The sequence below is a fragment of the Callionymus lyra genome, chromosome 12 (assembly GCF_982586985.1).
Source record: "Callionymus lyra chromosome 12, fCalLyr1.hap1.1, whole genome shotgun sequence".
Classification (NCBI taxonomy): domain Eukaryota; kingdom Metazoa; phylum Chordata; class Actinopteri; order Syngnathiformes; family Callionymidae; genus Callionymus; species Callionymus lyra.
Window position 1 is genome coordinate 7695589 of NC_141829.1, and position 17836 is coordinate 7713424.

The 17836-nt window shown below is 39.5% G+C and overlaps 2 protein-coding genes across 2 annotated transcripts; one reads left to right on the plus strand and one right to left on the minus strand.

Moving 5' to 3' along the window:
* Positions 1–1062: 1062 nt before the first annotated feature.
* Positions 1063–2972, minus strand: LOC148068108 (putative methyltransferase DDB_G0268948). Its single transcript, XM_087804569.1, has 6 exons — positions 2865–2972; positions 2027–2187; positions 1744–1963; positions 1433–1533; positions 1219–1356; positions 1063–1156 (listed from the first exon to the last, which is right to left on the minus strand). The coding sequence occupies exons 1-6, from the start codon at positions 2970–2972 to the stop codon at positions 1063–1065; spliced, it is 822 nt and encodes a 273-aa protein (XP_087660695.1).
* A 6850-nt stretch (positions 2973–9822) lies between these two features.
* On the plus strand, positions 9823–12969 carry LOC148068109 (putative methyltransferase DDB_G0268948). The gene is made up of 7 exons (XM_087804213.1): positions 9823–9975; positions 10493–10728; positions 11375–11535; positions 11599–11818; positions 12453–12553; positions 12630–12767; positions 12830–12969. The coding sequence occupies exons 2-7, from the start codon at positions 10621–10623 to the stop codon at positions 12921–12923; spliced, it is 822 nt and encodes a 273-aa protein (XP_087660339.1). The 5' UTR covers positions 9823–9975; positions 10493–10620; the 3' UTR covers positions 12924–12969.
* Positions 12970–17836: the final 4867 nt, after the last annotated feature.

Below are 17836 nucleotides of genomic sequence, written 5' to 3' on the forward strand. Positions count from 1 at the left end.
CGGGTAGGCTAAAACTCTCTGTTTTTGTCACCCCTATCATAACCTGGTCCACCTTCAGTCACAGTAAACTCCTCTGGTGCAGAGACAGACTGTGACCACTAGGGGGACGCCATCAGGTACTGCTTTGACACCACAGACTGGGATGTGCTGCTGAAGTCTCATGGTGAGGACATCAGGGGTCAGACACACTGTCTAACGGATTATTCGAATATCGGCTTAGACGTTGTCGCGCCTGCTAAGACTGTCCGTTGTTACCCTAATAATAAACAGTGGGTAACAAAGGAGGTCAAGGATGTCCATAACAGGAAGAAGGTGGCTTTCAGGAGCAGCGAGGGGAGGCCATGAGGTCAGCACAGCAGGAGGTGAAGCAATGCTTGAGGGAGGCAAAGGACACCTACAGGAGGAGGTTGGAGGAGAAGCTGAGCGGGGAACAAAGGAGAGTCTAGGATGGTGTTAAAACCATCACTGGACACAAGACCAAGTCCTCTCTGACTGCAGTGGACACGGTGGAGGATGCAAACGGTCTAAACAACTTTTTCAACAGGTTTGAACAGGTCACCTCACCCTCATTGCTGCCTGCTTCAGGACCTGCCCCACACAGTGTCTGCTCGACTGCTAAAGACCTGTGCTGCTGAATTAGCTGAGCCGCTCCAGCATGTCTTCAACCTCGGTCTACGGCTGGGGAAAGTACCAACCCTGTGGAAGACTTCCTGTATCGTTCCAGCCCCTCTCCTCCTCACCATTTATTCTTCAGATTTCTGCTACAACTCAGAACTAAGTCTTGTCCAGAAGTTGCTGACGACACTGCCTATGTTGGATGCATCAGGGACATCAGCTCGTTTTACAGTTCTGCCCGTCCTTACTCTAACATTCCCTCGCTCCCTTGTCGCTATTAACCTGTTGTACTTTCGGCAAGTTTTTTATTATTATTGACTTTCTCCATGAACTGTTTCTCTAGTGATTCGTCAATCTGTTCTGGATTCCTCATTCGGGATTATTTGTATTATTCACAACAATTTTAAGACAAAGGGTGAATCTTTATTTAAGATTTATTTTTCAAAGTCAGAGATGAGGTTTTCTCGCGAACATATAGAAATACTTCCCTGTTAGCAGCACCTCTGTCTCCGCAGACGTCACCTTCATGATGGCCATCAACCTTCAGACATATGAAACTACATTTAGAATTTATTGTACGTTATAATTTCTGAATCGTGTCACCTTTGGAGGACGTCTCGGGACAGTGACGCAGCCTTCTCAGGGTCTTCCTTCAGCAGAGCCTGGTAGTTGGTGAAACTCTCCACAAGTCCGATGTAGCTGGACAGAGGTACGAGCCTTTCCACCGTCACACTGTCGTGCCTGACGAACATGAGCATGTGATTTATTTATTTTACTGTATAAGCTTATTATCATGACACAGTCAGTGGACACTTACCACTCTTTCTCAGAGTAAGGAATGGAAGAATAAGCGTCCAGGTAGTTTTGTTTGTCATTGGCGACTATAGGAGGCAAGTAGGGTTCCAGAGCGCTATAAAACTGAAACAAAAGAAAATAATAAGGAATAAAATAAGGAACAAAATTCAGTTCAAGTAATTTCATGAGGCCCGCTGGATGGTGGCTCAAATAAATGTAGATTTATTTTCATGTTGATGTTCCGACCTTAGGGTTAGAATATAAAAGAATATTAAATTATATATATATATATATATGTCAAATGATGAAAAATAATGATTGACAGGTCTGCACCTCTTGACACACTTGGTGAAGGGACTCCTGGCAGCAGTCGGAGAAGCTGACGTCCATGTATTCATATGTGAAGTTGAACAAAGCCAGAACTGCACCCGGCTTAAGGACTCTGTCGACCTCCTGAAGAAAGCGAGGTCCGTCGAAATAGTGGAGGGCAGAACTGGACATCAGCAGATCCACAGAGCTTTCAGCGACCGGCAGTTTCTCAGCTGAACATTCGCTGCAAACACAAACATTTGCCTCTGGTTTCGAACACGTGCAGTTGTCGCTCATTCACGCTCACCTGTAAGTGATGTTGGGCTTCATAGAATGTTCCAGAGCCATTTCCAGCTGTGCAGCACTCACATCTGTCCCCAACACACGGTCAAAGTGTTTGGCCAGCACCAGCGTGCCCTGACCCGACCCACAACCCACGTCCACCGCCAGCTCAAACGGACCAGCTTTCTGATGAAACAGGTTTAAAAACGTTAACAATTTACAATCATTTACAAGTTTTGTACTCGTAATACTATTCGGAACAACTACACATGTTGTTTTTGAACTTCTCGTCAGTATTCATGTCAAACAATTAACATTTTTAATCAGATTAATCGATTAATTGATTTTTTGATTAATTGTGATTAATCATAATATAATATTTCATATTTTAATCCAAAACACAGAAGGATAAATAGTTCATGCACTAAATATGTTTATTAAACATTTCATGTGAAATTCTATTGATTGGTCCAGACTATTATTTTTCGAACTACAGGGTGTTGTTTGTTTTCTTTTTTTTCTGCTTTTTTGTTTAGTTGGCGTGTCTTTATTTCGTATGCCTATTTTCTGTTTGAAAAAGAAAAAAAAAAAAAGTCCATTCATTGATTCCTTAATTCATTTAGACTAAGTTCATGATTTGGTAAAAAAAAATACAATAAAAAAAATGTTTTAAAAGACAATTACTTATTAAAAAACGAACAATATGAGTTTTAATTTGTCAATTTCTTTCTGTTCAGATGATCATTTGACCTCAGGATATTGTTGAGATGTAAGAGGAAACCAAAAAGCCCAGGAAATAAACAAAAACATTCAACGTTTTTTGGTTCTGAATTAAGTAGAAAGTTGTTTTGAAGATGATTTACCTGTTTTTCCAGAAACTTGACGGCCTCTTCGAACAACTCTGATGGAGAAAGTCTGTACTTCCAGTAGGTCTCAGCGTGTTTCTTCTCTTCAAACAGGCGGGTGGCCATCGTTGACTAGTTCTTGAGTGTCAGACCTTTAAGGTATTTGAAACATTCACTGAAGATGGACTGTTTCCCAAGGTCGTTTCTGGAGAGAGCAAACAATAAATCAAACTGTTTATATAAACCTGTTTTTTTTGTTTTTTTCTATTGATTCTATTGTATTTTTCCTAATTTCATTCTCTTATACCGTGCTGACATCACTAATTGAAATCTATGTTGTATTTGGCAATACAAGTTTCAGATTCTGATAATATTTGACTTGATTTTTTAAGTAGATTTTTAGTTTTAGAACCAAGTCTTACAACTCTTTGGCAATTATCCCTTATCACAGCCTAAATATTAACTATTATAAATTGGTTTTTCATGAGAATTGTTTTGTTGAAACAGTTTTTAGGAGATTTTGCAAATAGATTGTTAATCACAAGTGATTTTCCAAACATTTACAAAGACATTAATGCGCTTTTACAACATCAATTTTCAGGTTGATATAGGCTTTCATGTAATACAAGTAAACATCTCCTAAAAATGAGTAAGTAAGTAAGTAAGTAAGTAATATATATTTATATAGCGCTTTTCGAGACCAGGGTCACAAAGCGCTTTAACAATCAAAACAATACTCAAAACAGTACATACTTCAAAGATCAAGACAACACCGAGAACAACACAGGAGTTCGAGAAATTCAAGGAAAAGCCTGCACAAATAGAAACGTCTTAAGATGTTTCTTAAAGGAGTCAGTAGACTCCATCAAGCGCAAAGAGAGAGGAAGATTGTTCCAAAGCTTAGGAGCAACAGCCTGAAAAGATTTCTCTCCTCTGGTCCTGAGCCGTGTGCGTGGAACCATAAGTAGATTCTGATCCACAGACCTCAGAGACCGAGCTGGGGTGTAAGGCTGGATCAGATCAGTGATGTAAGGAGGAGCCTGACCATGAATAGATCTGAAAGTAAGAACCAGAATTTTAAAGTTGATCCTGAAAGAAACTGGAAGCCAGTGAAGAGTTTTAAGGACCGGAGAAATGTGAGTTCTTCTACTAGAGCGGGTCAGAATTCTCGCTGCAGAGTTCTGAATCAACTGCAGGCGAGACAGATCCTTCTTGTTAAGACATGAAAACAAACTGTTACAATAGTCCAGACGAGAAGAAACAAACGCATGGATTACAAGCTCCAGATCATGTTGTGACAGCATTTTCCTAAGTTTAGAGATTTTTCTCAGTTGAAGGAAACAGTTTCTGGTCAGTTTTCTACAGTGTTGAACAAGAGACATGTCTTTATCAAATACAACACCCAGGTTTCTCAGGCTCAGTTTGACAGACTGACCTAAGTCACCCAAGTACTGACTCAACCCTGGAATCGTATCATCAGGAGCAATCACCAGAGTTTCAGTTTTGTCCACATTAAGCTGTAAAGTGTTTTCACTCAGCCATTGTTTGATTTTTAGCAAACAATTGACTAAGCTGTTCAGCCTTTGGGGCTCAGTTGGGTCAAAAGAGCAGTAGAGCTGGATGTCATCAGCAAAAATGTGATAAGAAAAGAAAAGAGTACCATATATACCAATAGTGGATCTAGTTTCGAGTCATATTTGTTACTTTTTTTATGAAAATGCTCGAGAGTTAAAGCTTACATACCAGCAGGAGGTGATGTGTCCAACAGTCTCAAAGGCTTCGAAGCGTGTGTCGAGTAATCCGGGACGACTTTCCTTAAATGCGTGTCGAGGTGTTTGTTGGTGATGCTTCGCTATTGGTTAGAGGGCGGAGCACCAAATTATATAGAACCCCTACGTTATTGGTTTAACATCAGGTTCTACGTGCCGAACTTGCCGAAGCAGTTCACATGAGCATGTGAATAAAACAAAACAGAAGTGGATCGTGACAATTCAGCCATGAAAGATTATGATGGCACTGAAATACTTCCATATTTAATCCTTTCAAAAGACTATATATAATAATTATTCTTTTGCTAACCTTAGATTATGTAAATGTCAGAACATCAACATGAAAATAAATCTACATTTATTATTATTATTATTATATATTGCTGTTTAATTTAGTTATTTTTCTTATTTTATTCCTTATTATTTTCTTTTGTTTTATAGCGCTCTGAAACCCTACTTGAGTTATTTAGTCGCCAACTACCAGGCTCTGCTGAAGGAAGACCCTGAGAAGGCAGTCACTGTCCCGAGACGTCCTCCAAAGGTGACAAGAGTCGGAAAATAAAACGTACCAAAAATTCTAAATGTCGTTTCATATGTCTGAAGGTCGATGTCCATCATGAAGGTGACGTCTGCGGAGACAGAGGTGCTGCTGTCAGGGAAGTATTACTACATGTTCGCGAGAAAACCTCATCTCTGACCCTTGGAAAAATACATCTTAAATAAAGTTTCACCCTTAAAATTGTTGTGAATGATCTTCTCTTAATCGACCTTTTTGGAAAAGAAAATCACAATTTCCACTTCATGCATGCTTACACCTTTACATGCTGTCGCTATGGGTCACAAATACCGTGAGCTATGAGAGATTAATGTCCGACACAGAAACCCCTGGAATGCTGCTCGGGTAGGACGGATTCGCTCAACAGCCCAGGTTGGTCGGAGACACATTTGAGCTTGTCATCCATGGCAGAACCGGATCACCGACACATCCTCGACGACCCTGTTCGGGCCTAGAGATGGCAGATTAAGTGGCCCTTGAGGGAAGCGTTTTTTTTTTTGCCGGTAGAGGTGGTTTTTCTGGCCAGTCCCTACAGATGTCAAAGGACACACACCCTCCTCACACTCTTTCTCCTTCAGGGAAGATCGTGAGCGAAGCGCCGGCAGCGAAGAAACCCGAGCAATTTGAAATAAATGATCATTAAATGTAGTCGTTATATGTTAATCATAATCCAGTGGAATTTCTCACTAAGCTTTTAAGGATTTTTTTTAATTAAATAGTTTAAATGTGGTCATTAATGACTGTATTAAATGATCATTTATTTCAAATTTCTACAGTATAATCCCTCCAAATTTACCAGGATAGTAGTGAACGTACTCATGAAGCATAATCCAGTGTAATTTTTCACTAAATTTTTAAGGATTTTTTTCTAATTTAATTTTTTAAATGTAGTCAATAACATATAATGACTATATTTAATGATAATTTATTTTACATTTCTACAGTAAAATCTCTCCATATTTACCAGGATAGTAGTCAAGGTACTCATGAAGCAGTCCAGTGGAATTTTCCACTAAGCTTTTAAGGTTTTTTTTATTTTTATTTAATTTTTAATAATCATTAATTTCAAATTTCTACAGTAAAATCTCTCCAAACTTTTTCAGGATAATAGTCAAGGTATTCATGAATCATAATCCACCCACTAACTTTTAAGACTTTCTTTATAAGATATTTAAAATAAATTTGCAGTTATTGACAGATTATAATGATATAACTTTTGAATTTACCCTAAACAAGTTTAAGATACATTTCCTCTATAGTGCCAATAACACATTTTAAATTAGTTTATTCATATTGTTGATTAAAATAAATAAATGGAAACATAATACATATAAATAAAGGATATAATCATTTAGTCTAAAGAAAATAGAACAGGATTGCATCAGGTTGAATAAAATACAACATAAAACATTTTAACTGTTAATTTATTGCGTGGCAATAACAATGTTCAAGTTGTCTCAAGCGATCTGCGAGCGCTCAGCGTCTTTACCGTAAGCTTAGCAATAGATGCGCAAGATTTCTTCAGCGCATAATGGCAGTTTCGCTCTGCTGGAAGGACGGATTCGCTCAACAGCCCAGGTGGGTCGGAGACACATTTGGCTGAGCTTGTCATCCATGGCTGAACCGGATCACCGACACATCCTCGACGACCCTGTTTGGGCCTAGAGATGGCAGATTTAGTTGCCCTGGAGGGAAGTTTTTTTTGCCCAGGAAGTGGTTTTACTGGCCAGACCTCTACCAAATTTCAGCATTCCAGTGGTTTCTCTGTCGGATATTCATCTCTCATAGCTCACGGTGCACCACATACTGTACATGTTCGGCCATGTGACCCATAGCGACAGCATGTAAAGGTGTAAGCATGCATGAAGTGCAAATTGTGATTTCCTTTTCCAAAAAGGTCGATTAAGAGAAGATCATTCACAACAATTTTAAGGGTGAAACTTTATATAAGATGTATTTTTCCAAGGGTCAGAGAAGAGGTTTTCTCGCGAACATGTAGTAATACTTCACTGACAGCAGCACCTCTGTCTCCGCAGACGTCACCTTCATGATGGACATCGACCTTCAGACATATGAAACGACATTTAGAATTTTTGGTACGTTTTATTTTCTGACTCGTGTCACCTTTGGAGGCTTCTCAGGGTCTTCCTTCAGCAGAGCCTGGTAGCTGGAGAAACTCTCCACAAGTCCGATGTAGCTGGACAGAGGCACGAGCCTTTCCACCATCACACTGTCGTGCCTGACGAACATGAGCATGTGATTTATTTATTTTACTGTATAAGCTTAACATCATGACACAGTCAGTGGACACTTACCACTCTTTCTCAGAGTAAGGAATGGAAGAATAAGCCTCCAGGTAGTTTTGTTTGTCAACTAAAGGACTCCAGTAGGGTTTCAGAGCGCTATAAAACTGACACAAAAGAAAATAAGAAAAAATAACTCAATTCAACAGTCGGACTCACAGCAATATATAATAATAATAATAATAATAAATGTAGATTTATTTTCATGTTGATGTTCTGACCTTAACAGAATTCAAGGTTAGCGAAAGAATAATTATTATAAATGTCAAAGAAAAATCAAGTCAAATGTTATCAGAATCCGACACTTGTATTGCCAAATACAACATAGATTTCATTTAGTGATGTCAGTACAGTATAAAAGAATGAAATTAGGTAAAACATAATGGAAGCAATAGAAAAAAAAACAACAACAGGATAACAGGTTTAAATAAACAGTTTGATTTATTTTTTGCTCTCTGCAGAAACGACCTTGGGAAACAGTCCATCTTCAGTGAATGTTTCAAATACCTTCTGACACTCAAGAACTAGTCAACGATGGCCACCCGCCTGTTTGAAGAGAAGAAACACGCTGAGACCTACTGGAAGTACAGACTTTCTCCGTCAGAGTTGTTTGAAGAGGCCGTCAAGTTTCTGGAAAAACAGGTAAATCATCTTCAAAACACCATTCTACTCAATTCAGAACCATAACAAAGTTGTTTTTGTTTATTTCCTGGGCTCTTTGGTTTTCTTTGACATCTCAAAAACATGTTGTGGTAAGGTAATAATTTGTAAAGAAATAAATAGATAAATCACTCATATTGTTAGTAGTAATTGTCTTTTAGAATTATTGTTTTTATTGTATTTTTTTTTTAACCAAATCATGAACTGAGTCTGAATGAATGAATGAATGGACTTATTTATTTTAAACTTTTTCAAACAGAAAATAGGCATACGAAATAAAGATACACCAATTAAACAAGAAAGCAGAATAAAAAACAAAACAAACAACACCCTGTAGTTCGGAAAATTATAGTCTGGAACAGTCAATAGAATTTCACATGAAATGTTTAATAAACATATTTAGTGCATGAACTATTTATCCTTCTGTGTTTTGGATTAAAATAAAAATGACTAAATTATGATTAATCACAATTAATCCAAAAATCAATGAATCGATTAATCTGATTAAAAATGTTAATTGTTTGACATGAATACTGACGAGAAGTTCAAAAACAACATGTGTAGTATAGTATTACGAGTACAAAACTTAAATGATGTACATTGTTAACGTTTTTAAACCTCTTTCATCAGAAAGCTGGTCACACCAGAAACACTTTGACCGTGTGTTGGGGACAGATGTGAGTCCTGCACAGCTGGAAATGGCTCTGGAACATTCTATGAAGCCCAACATCACTTACAGGTGAGCGTGAATGAGCGACAACTGCACGTGTTCGAAACCAGAGGCAAATGTTTGTGTTTTCCAGAGAAAGTGCAGCTGAGAAACTGTTGGTCACTGAATATATAAATATATATATAAAACTTGTTTAAAAGATTATTTTACGGATTGGTTTATAATAGAGGGTTATTTTAGATCAGACCTGGGCAAAGTGGGGGCCTTTGACTTTATTTATGCGGCCCTCGTAATATCAAAGTATGATCATGTATAAATGGTTCTAAAACATTAACACATTTATTTTGTATTTATTATTCACTTACATTTTCACATAACACTTCCCTCCTTTTTTGTGTAATTATTTGTGTATATATTAATCCCTCAAAACATTTTTTTAAGTTAATTAAAGAATGAAAAAACGAATCTATACAGGAATAAAGTTGCAGCTTATTTAGCTTAATAAATGTCACAGCCTAATGACAAATGTCCTTTTTGTTTTAAGGGATTTATTCTTCGTTCTTTTTGCTTGACGGCCCCTAACAACATTCACAGAATTGAATGTGGCCCTCGAAGAATTTTAATTGCCCACTTCTGTTTTAGATATTAATAAAATGTAGCAACACATAAGAAAACTATAACTGTATAAACTATACAAACGCACACGCACACACACGCACGCACGCACACATTCAACACCACACAGATTGGAATTTATACGTGACTGTGTATAGAGATGTCCCCACGAGGGGGCGACATTTACACAAGTGTTGTTTAAAGTCCAGCACCGATCAAATGTAACATATATCGTTTAATAACCGTATAGATAATAATTTTAAAAATATATGACAGTGTAAATAAATACAAATTGTGTAACTAGAAGTTTTCTTTTTTTTTAACATGAATTCAACGTCACCCCCCCTCTCGTCTCCAACATGGTATGATCCAACTCCACTTCTCCCAACAACCTGCAGCGAGAGGAAGTTTTTAAACCGCTTTAAATCAGGATTTATACAAGTTTATCATGTTCTTTTGACGACGAAGATGTTTTCTTTTTAAAAAACTCCCTTTATCTAAGACGCATTTGAAAGGCTGTTCCTGCTGGTTTGTAAGTGTTAACTGTCGAGCAAAGGTTAGTCTTTCTTTGTCAATTATTTTCCAAACAATTATGACTCGAAACTAGATCCATTATTATTATATATGGTACTCATTATTAGGCGGTGTTTACTTGTTAACATGAAAGTCTTTATCAAACTGGAAATTGATGTTGTAAAAGCACATTTATTTTTCTGCAAATGTTTGGAAAATCACTCGTGATTAACGATCTATTTGTAAAATCTCCTAAAAACAGGTTTAACAAAACTATTTTCATAAAAAAACAATTTAAAAAATGGTTCATATTTATGCTGTGATAAGGAATAATTGCCAAAGATTTGTAAGACTTGAAAAATCGACTTTAAAAAAATCAAGTCAAATGTTATCAGAATCTGAAACTTATATTGCCAAATACAACATAGATTTCATTTAGTGATGTTAGTACAGAATAAAATAATGAAATGAGATAACACACAATAGAAGCAATAGAAAAAAAGAGAACCGGGATAACAGGTTTAAAAAAAACAGCTTGATTTATGTTTTGCGCTCTGCAGAAACGACCTTGGGAAACAGACCATCTTCAGTGAATGTTTCACAGGCTGATGAATAATTGAAAGACTCTTTTGAAAGAGCCACCGACACAGAAGACCTTAAAGGTCTGACACTCGAGAACAAGTCAACGATGGCCACCCGCCTGTTTGAAGGGAAGAAACACGCTGAGAACTACTGGAAGTACAGACTTTCTCCGTCAGAGTTGTTTGAAGAGGCCGTCAAGTTTCTGGAAAAACAGGTAAATCATCTCCAAGACAACATTCTACTCAATTCAAAACCAAAAAAAAGATGAATGTTTTTGTTTCCTGGGCTCTTTGGTTTCCTCTGACATCTCAAAAACATGCCGTGGTAAAGTGATAATTTGTTAAGAAATAAATTGATAAATCACTCAAATTGTTAGTTTTTTAATAGGTTTTTTAATATGATTTTTTAGTGTATATATTTTTTTCCCAATCAAGTCTGAACCCAGTCTGCACCAGTTAATGGAATTTAACGTAAAATGTAGTTTAATAAGCATATTAAGTGTATGAATTATTTCTCCTTCTGTGTTTTTTGTTCTAAAATAATGTGAACATTTATTTAAAAAGAATGAAAACTATGAAATTGTGATAAATCAATATGAATTCACAAATCCATTTATCAATAAATCAGATTAAAAGTCTTATTGTTTGACATCACTGCTGACAAGAAATCACAGTAGAAAACACATTTCAAAAAAATTGTAATCTTTCCCATTTACAATTTGTGCTATGTTGCATTCAATGACCATACATAAGTGTTGGAATTGTTCAAAAACAACATGTGTAGTTGTTCCGAATAGAATTACGAGTACAAAACTTGTAAATGATTGTAAATTGTTATCGTTTTTGAACCTTTTTCATCAGAAAGCTGGTCCGTTTGAGCTGGCGGTGGACGTGGGTTGTGGGTCGGGTCAGGGCACGCTGGTGCTGGCCAAACACTTTGACCGTGTGTTGGGGACAGATGTGAGTCCTGCACAGCTGGAAATGGCTCTGGAACATTCTATGAAGCCCAACATCACTTACAGGTGAGTGTGAATGAGCGACAACTGCACATGTTCGAAACCAGAGGCAAATGTTTGTGTTTGCAGCGAAAGTGCAGCTGAGAAACTGCCGGTCGCTGAAAGCTCTGTGGATCTGCTGATGTCCAGTTCTGCCTTCCACTGGTTCGACGGACCTCGCTTTCTTCAGGAGGTCCATAGAGTCCTGAAGCCGGGTGCAGTTCTGGCTTTGTTCAACTTCGTAACTGCGAACATGGACGTCAGCTTCTCCGACTGCTGCCAGGAGTCCCTTCACCAAGTGTGTCAAGAGGTGCAGACCTGTCAATCATTGTGTTCTGAGTGTAGACAAATATCTCACGCTCCAGATCTTTCGGAACTTGCATTGGTTTCCCCCGAAACTGGGCGACATCAGAGAGGAGCCGCCGGCGCGTCGCAATATCACCGAATCTATAATAAATCCTCCTCTTTGTACACGCACACATAACACCTTATAAATGATGCTAACAACTTAGCTTGTTAGCATACGGCGAAGACGGACAGGTTTACACGTGTTTGAAAGTTCACGATCTTATAAGAAAACAACTGAGACGAGATGAAAAGTTCTTACAATATGTTGCTTTAACTAAGGAGGTTGAAAGAGATGAGTGACTGGATCACTAGTGTTTGACTAGATCATAAGTTATTATTAATTCCGTGTATATACTGAGCCGCACGAAGTCGGCGCGCCGGCAAGACGCATCTCCATAGCAACCGAGCCTAGCAAGCTGTGCCGTGCAGCTCACAGACAGACGTAAACGACAACGAGACATAGAAGTACAAATTGAAGTACAAAGCGGGCCTCATGAAATTACTTGAACCGACCGAATTTGCTCCCGGGCCTTGAGTCCGACTGTAAACTGAATGATTTTCCTTATTTTATTCCTAAATATTTTCTTTTGTGTCAGTTTTATAGCGCTCTGAAACCCTACTGGAGTCCTGTACTCGTCAACAACAAACAAAACTACCTGGAGGCTTATTTTTCCATTCCTTACTCTGAGAAAGAGTGGTAAGTGTCCACAGACTGTGTCACGATAATAAGCTTATACAGTAAAATAAATAAATCACATGCTCATGTTCGTCAGGCACGACAGTGTGACGGTGGAAAGGCTCGTACCTCTGTCCAGCTACATCGGACTTGTGGAGAGTTTCTCCAGCTACCAGGCTCTGCTGAAGGAAGACCCTGAGAAGGCTGCGTCACTGTCCCGAGACGTCCTCCAAAGGTGACACCAGTCGGAAAATAAAACGTACAAAAAATTCTAAATGTAGTTTCATATGTCTGAAGGTTGATGGCCATCATGAAGGTGACGTCTGCGGAGACAGAGGTGCTGCTGTCAGTGAAGTATTACTACATGTTCGCGAGAAAACCTCATCTCTGACTTTGAAAATTACATCTTAAATAAAGATTCACCCTTTGTCTTAAAATTGTTGTGAATCCAAATAATCCTGAATGAGGAATCCAGAACAGAGTGGCGAATCACTAGAGAAACAGTTCATGGAGAAAGTCAATGATAATAAAAAACTTACCAAAAGTACAACAGGTTAATAACGAAAAGGGAGCGAGGGAATGTCAGAGTAATGACGGGCAGAACTGTAAAACAAGCTGATGCCCCTGATGCGTCCAACAATGGTAGTGTCGTCAGCAACTTCTGGAACGAGACTCAGCTCTGAGTTGTAGCAGAAGTCTGAAGTACATATGGTGAAGAGGAGAGGGGCCAGTACTGTCCCCTGAGGTGCTCCTGTACTGCACACCACCGTGTCAGACGTGATGTCCTTCAGCCTGACATACCGTGGTATGTCTGAGATCCCGGAGACCAGACCAGGGTGCACATGCATCCGTGTCAGTTTGTCCTGGAGCAGAGTGGGCTGGATGGTGTTCGAAGGCACTAGAAAAGTCCAGGAACAGGATTCTCACTGAGCCGCTTCCTCTATTCAGGTGGGAGTAGGTCCGATGCAGGAGGTGAATGATGGCATCTTCTACACCAGGGGTGCTCACACTTTTTCAGCATGCAAGCTACTTATAAAATGATCAAGTCAAAAAGATCTATCTACTACAAAAATGCAAAACATATATTTATTTATAAATATATTGAGGATTCTTTATATCTACAATGTATGTTGATGTACATACATAACCGCATGAGCCAATATTGCTCAACACAACACAACACAACACAAGCCTCAAGCACACTTCCGAATGTTCATCAGTCATGGTGGAAAGGTTCTTGGACTTTATTATCTTCATGTGGGAAAAGGCTGACTCACATAAATAAGTGGAGCTGAATGATGCTGTCAAGGAGGTAGCACATTTCCTCATGTTGGGGTACTTTACCCCTGTGAGTAAGTTCCAGAAATGTCAATGAGCTCTATGCTGTGTCTCAAATCGCATACTAGCGTACTAAAAGTTAGTATTTTTAGTGCGTTAGTGCGTCTCAATTCTTAGTATGCGAAATTTAGTGCGCCATGCACACTAAATTGGCGTACTAACACGCCCACAAAACTTATCATGGTTCGATGGACACTAACCACACTAAACAGCCGCCATCTTAGTGACGTTTTAAACAGAAGTTACGTCATATATAAATGCATATATATACATATACTTACAGGTGCATTTTCCGCAGCAGTAGGAGGATAAACACTTCTTCGCTGCTGATACCAGTTTAAATATCTCGCAATTATGACATTTTTTCTTTATTTCTTTTTCCAAAGTTGCAAAACGTGCTGCCAGCAGGTGTCGGCGATAGCGTTCAAACAGCTGGTTGAAACATCGTTAAATAGAAGTAGAAGAAGAAGCTGTCATGTGATTTCCGGTTAGTGTGTAGCAGCAGAGTTTGATTTGAGACATACTGTGGAGAATTTGCGTACTAGTTAGTCCGTACACTAAACTGATGCATACTAACTTCTAGCATACTAAGAGTAGTATGCGATTTGAGACACAGCACTAGACTTCAGCTCAATGTCGGCTTGTAGTGTCAAAATCTCATCTTCCACTGCAGCAGAGTTCAGGTGAAACAGTGTTGCAGTTTTTGATGAGAGTGAATCAACCTCAGCATCTTCCCGAAAAGGATAGCACATGAATGTAGCGACTGGCTCGAGCAAAGAAAAGTCTTGAAAGCGTTTGTCAAACTCTGATATAGACAATTGTTAATCACCCACTGACCGTCATTTAGTTTCGTGTATTCTGCTTGTCCAGCTACACGGAAAAACTCCTTAATCTCTGGACAGAGCTCTCGAAATCGTTGCAGGAATTTCCCTCGACTAAGCCATCTCACGTCAGTGTGTAGCACAACTCAGAGTGGTCGCAGTCAGCATTCTCACAAGCGATCTTCGTTGCAACATCCATGATCTCTTTCATGTTGAGCATTTTAGTGCATAACGCTTGTTGGTGGATTATGCAATGGTAATTTAGGAAGTCCGGGAAAGCATCGTCCTGCCTGCAATAAATCCATTCAAGCGGCCAACCATTGCGGGTGCTCCATCCGTGGTGATAGAGTTTTCCCGTTAAAGTTTTTAAACGACAGAAATATGTCCTCTCCTCGCGGCTGTTCTTTCATGGGCAGTAATTTTAATAGCTCTTCTTTTGTAGTGATATCACTAAACACCATACGAATGAAAATGCACATCTGGGCTGTGTCACTCATGTCCGTAGATTCGTCCAACTGCAGTGAGAAACACTCGCAATCTCCGATCTCCTTCCAAAGTTGCTGAGTTAAATCCTCAGCCAAGGCTTCACTTGGCTTAACTTTTCTCTTTCTCAGCTCGCTTCTCGGCGGGAAGTCGGTGTCGTATTTTTTATGAACAGTCCGAAAATGCCGCTCCACATTCCCTTTCTTTGGCATTGCGATGGTAGACTTGCAGATGAGGCAAACGCACTTGGAGAATGTCATCGTAAAAAATAAGTCCTCCTCCCAATCCGTATGAAAGTGATACTTTTTTTTCATCTTACTTGGTCCAGCTTGCCCATTCATTTTTACACCCTTTCTTAGGTTTAAGAGAAAAAAACGAAGGCTGAAAACTGGCGGTAACTCCGTAATATTATTTTAAAAATTGATTGATTTATATTAACTTTGGCACACGTACACTGGAAGAGGCGGGAGCTCAGATTGGCTGCTGTGCATGTCAATCAAATGGTGAGTGCCCCGATTGGTTTTCAGCCTTCGGTTTGTTCTCTTAAACTTGTCGAGACTCAACCTAAGCTCTCTTCACTATTTTCTTATATCATATTTTATTAAATCAGGCGATCTACTTGCAACAGCTTCACGATCGACTGTTCAGCTGAATCGGCCAGATCTTATTTTGGACTGGAACGATACAGGAAGTCTTCCACAGGGTTGGTACCCCAGCCGTAGAATGAGGTTGAAGACATGCTGGAGCGCCTCAGCTAGTTCAGCAGCACAGGTCTTTAGCAGTCGAGCAGACACCTTGTCAGGACCAGCAGCCTTCCCTGGATGAATCCTCCGAAGTACATCATGTACCTGGAGTGAGGTGAAGCTGGGAAGAGGTTGTGTGGAGCTGAGGGGGGCACAGGAAGGTGGGGAAGGTTGTAAAGTGGGCAGCAGTGAGGGTGAGGTAACCTGCTCAAACCTGTTGAAAAAGTTGTTGAGACCGTTTGCATCCTCCACCGTGTCCACTGCAGTCAGAGGGGACTTGGTCTTGTGTCCAGCGATGGTTTTAACACCATCCCAGACTCTCTTATTTCTTCTCTGCTCAGCTTCTCCTCCAACCTCCTCCTGTAGGTGTCCTTTGCCTCCCTCAAGCATCGCTTCACCTCCTGCTGTGCTGACCTCATGGCGTCCCTGTCCCTGCTCCTGAAAGCCACATTCTTCCTGTTATGGACATCCTTGACCTCCTTTGTTACCCACGGTTTATTATTAGGGTAACAACGGACAGTCTTAGCAGGGGCGACAACGTCCAAGCAGAATAATCTGTTAGACAGTGTGTCTGTCCCTCGATGTCCTCACCGTGAGACTTCAGCCGCCCATCCCAATCTGTGGTGTCAAAGCAGTCTCTGATGGCGTCCTCCACAGCTGGTGTCCACTTTCTGATCCCCCTAGTGGTCACAGTCTGTCTCTGCACCAGAGGAGTGTACCGTGACTGAAGGTGGACCAGGTTATGATCGGACCTTCCAAGTGGAGGAAGAGGTTTGGCTCTGTACGCGTCCTTCAAGTTGGTATAGAGAAGGTCAATTGCCCTGTTATTCCTGGTGGGACAATCCACCGCCTGGTGGAAAGTAGGCAGAGTAGAGTCCAGGTTGGCATGATTAAAATCCCCAGAGATGATGATAAAAGGGTCAGGATGTTGATTCTGAAGTCAGATGAGTGAGCCACGTCTCTGAGTGCCATTGATTTCACTGACGACAGATCCTCTCTTGAGTAAACAAGACGATTCTCTCCATGTTCAAAAGTATCCAGCGAAAAAATGATAATAAAGATTATTTTAAAAAACTGAAAGTTATTGATTATTGCTGCGGAGCTACTGGAGAGGCTGTCTTCGTCGTCTGCGCCTTGTGACGTATGTAAACTATGTTTCAACTTTACATTTGGCAGCTACTTTAGACATCTTTTGCTGACCTTTCTGCTATTTTGTTCTCACATAATGATTTCCGATTGTGTATAGATCTTAAAGAGCACCTAATGTGCTGATTTAAGTGTGTCATCATTTTTTCTATTATACTCATCAGTTTCTTTTTGCACAAAACTCTCATTTAATATAGATATTTACATTAGAAATATGCTTAAGCCCGGCCCAATTAAAATGCGCTGTTTTGGCCTGAGACAAAGTCCCGTCCGAGCAACCACGCCCACTCAGCTCTGATTGGTCACAAAAACACGAGTTGCATTCAATAACTCACATAAATTTCTAACTCCTAAAACTCACGTTTTGTACATTAAAAACGAATAATAAAAAGTAGGTTTGCTGCTTAATGTACACATTTAAAAAACACCTAAAGGCAGAAGTAACTCTCACCATGTTTACATAAATATTTATTTTGTTTCACGATTAACATGTAGGTTCTTAACTGATTTAGGGCTTCTAGGGGAGGACACCTCCACCAGTGTGATGTTAGACTGTTTAATTTAAACCGTAATCTCGTTTGGCGAGATTTCAGATGGAAGGGAACTTTATTAAGTAATAACTTCAAAACAGAGCAACATCATGATGAATGAACTACTGCATTTTGAAGACTTCAACATTTACAACATGTGAATAACTCAGGAGAGTTGGGTTTTCACATTAGGTGCCCTTTAAGGAACACAACAAGACTAGTGTCGAGTGATGTCATCAGGTT

Bases quoted from the DNA above. Each gene is read 5' to 3' on its own strand.
- LOC148068108 (XM_087804569.1), bottom strand. From the start codon at position 2,972: ATGGCCACCCGCCTGTTTGAAGAGAAGAAACACGCTGAGACCTACTGG. The intron at 1,534-1,743 runs GTGCAGACCTGT...CTTTTGTTTCAG, and splicing joins TTCACCAAGTGTGTCAAGAG to TTTTATAGCGCTCTGGAACC. The intron at 1,357-1,432 runs GTAAGTGTCCAC...CATGTTCGTCAG, and splicing joins CCTTACTCTGAGAAAGAGTG to GCACGACAGTGTGACGGTGG.
- LOC148068109 (XM_087804213.1), top strand. From the start codon at position 10,621: ATGGCCACCCGCCTGTTTGAAGGGAAGAAACACGCTGAGAACTACTGG. The intron at 11,819-12,452 runs GTGCAGACCTGT...CTTTTGTGTCAG, and splicing joins TTCACCAAGTGTGTCAAGAG to TTTTATAGCGCTCTGAAACC. The intron at 12,554-12,629 runs GTAAGTGTCCAC...CATGTTCGTCAG, and splicing joins CCTTACTCTGAGAAAGAGTG to GCACGACAGTGTGACGGTGG.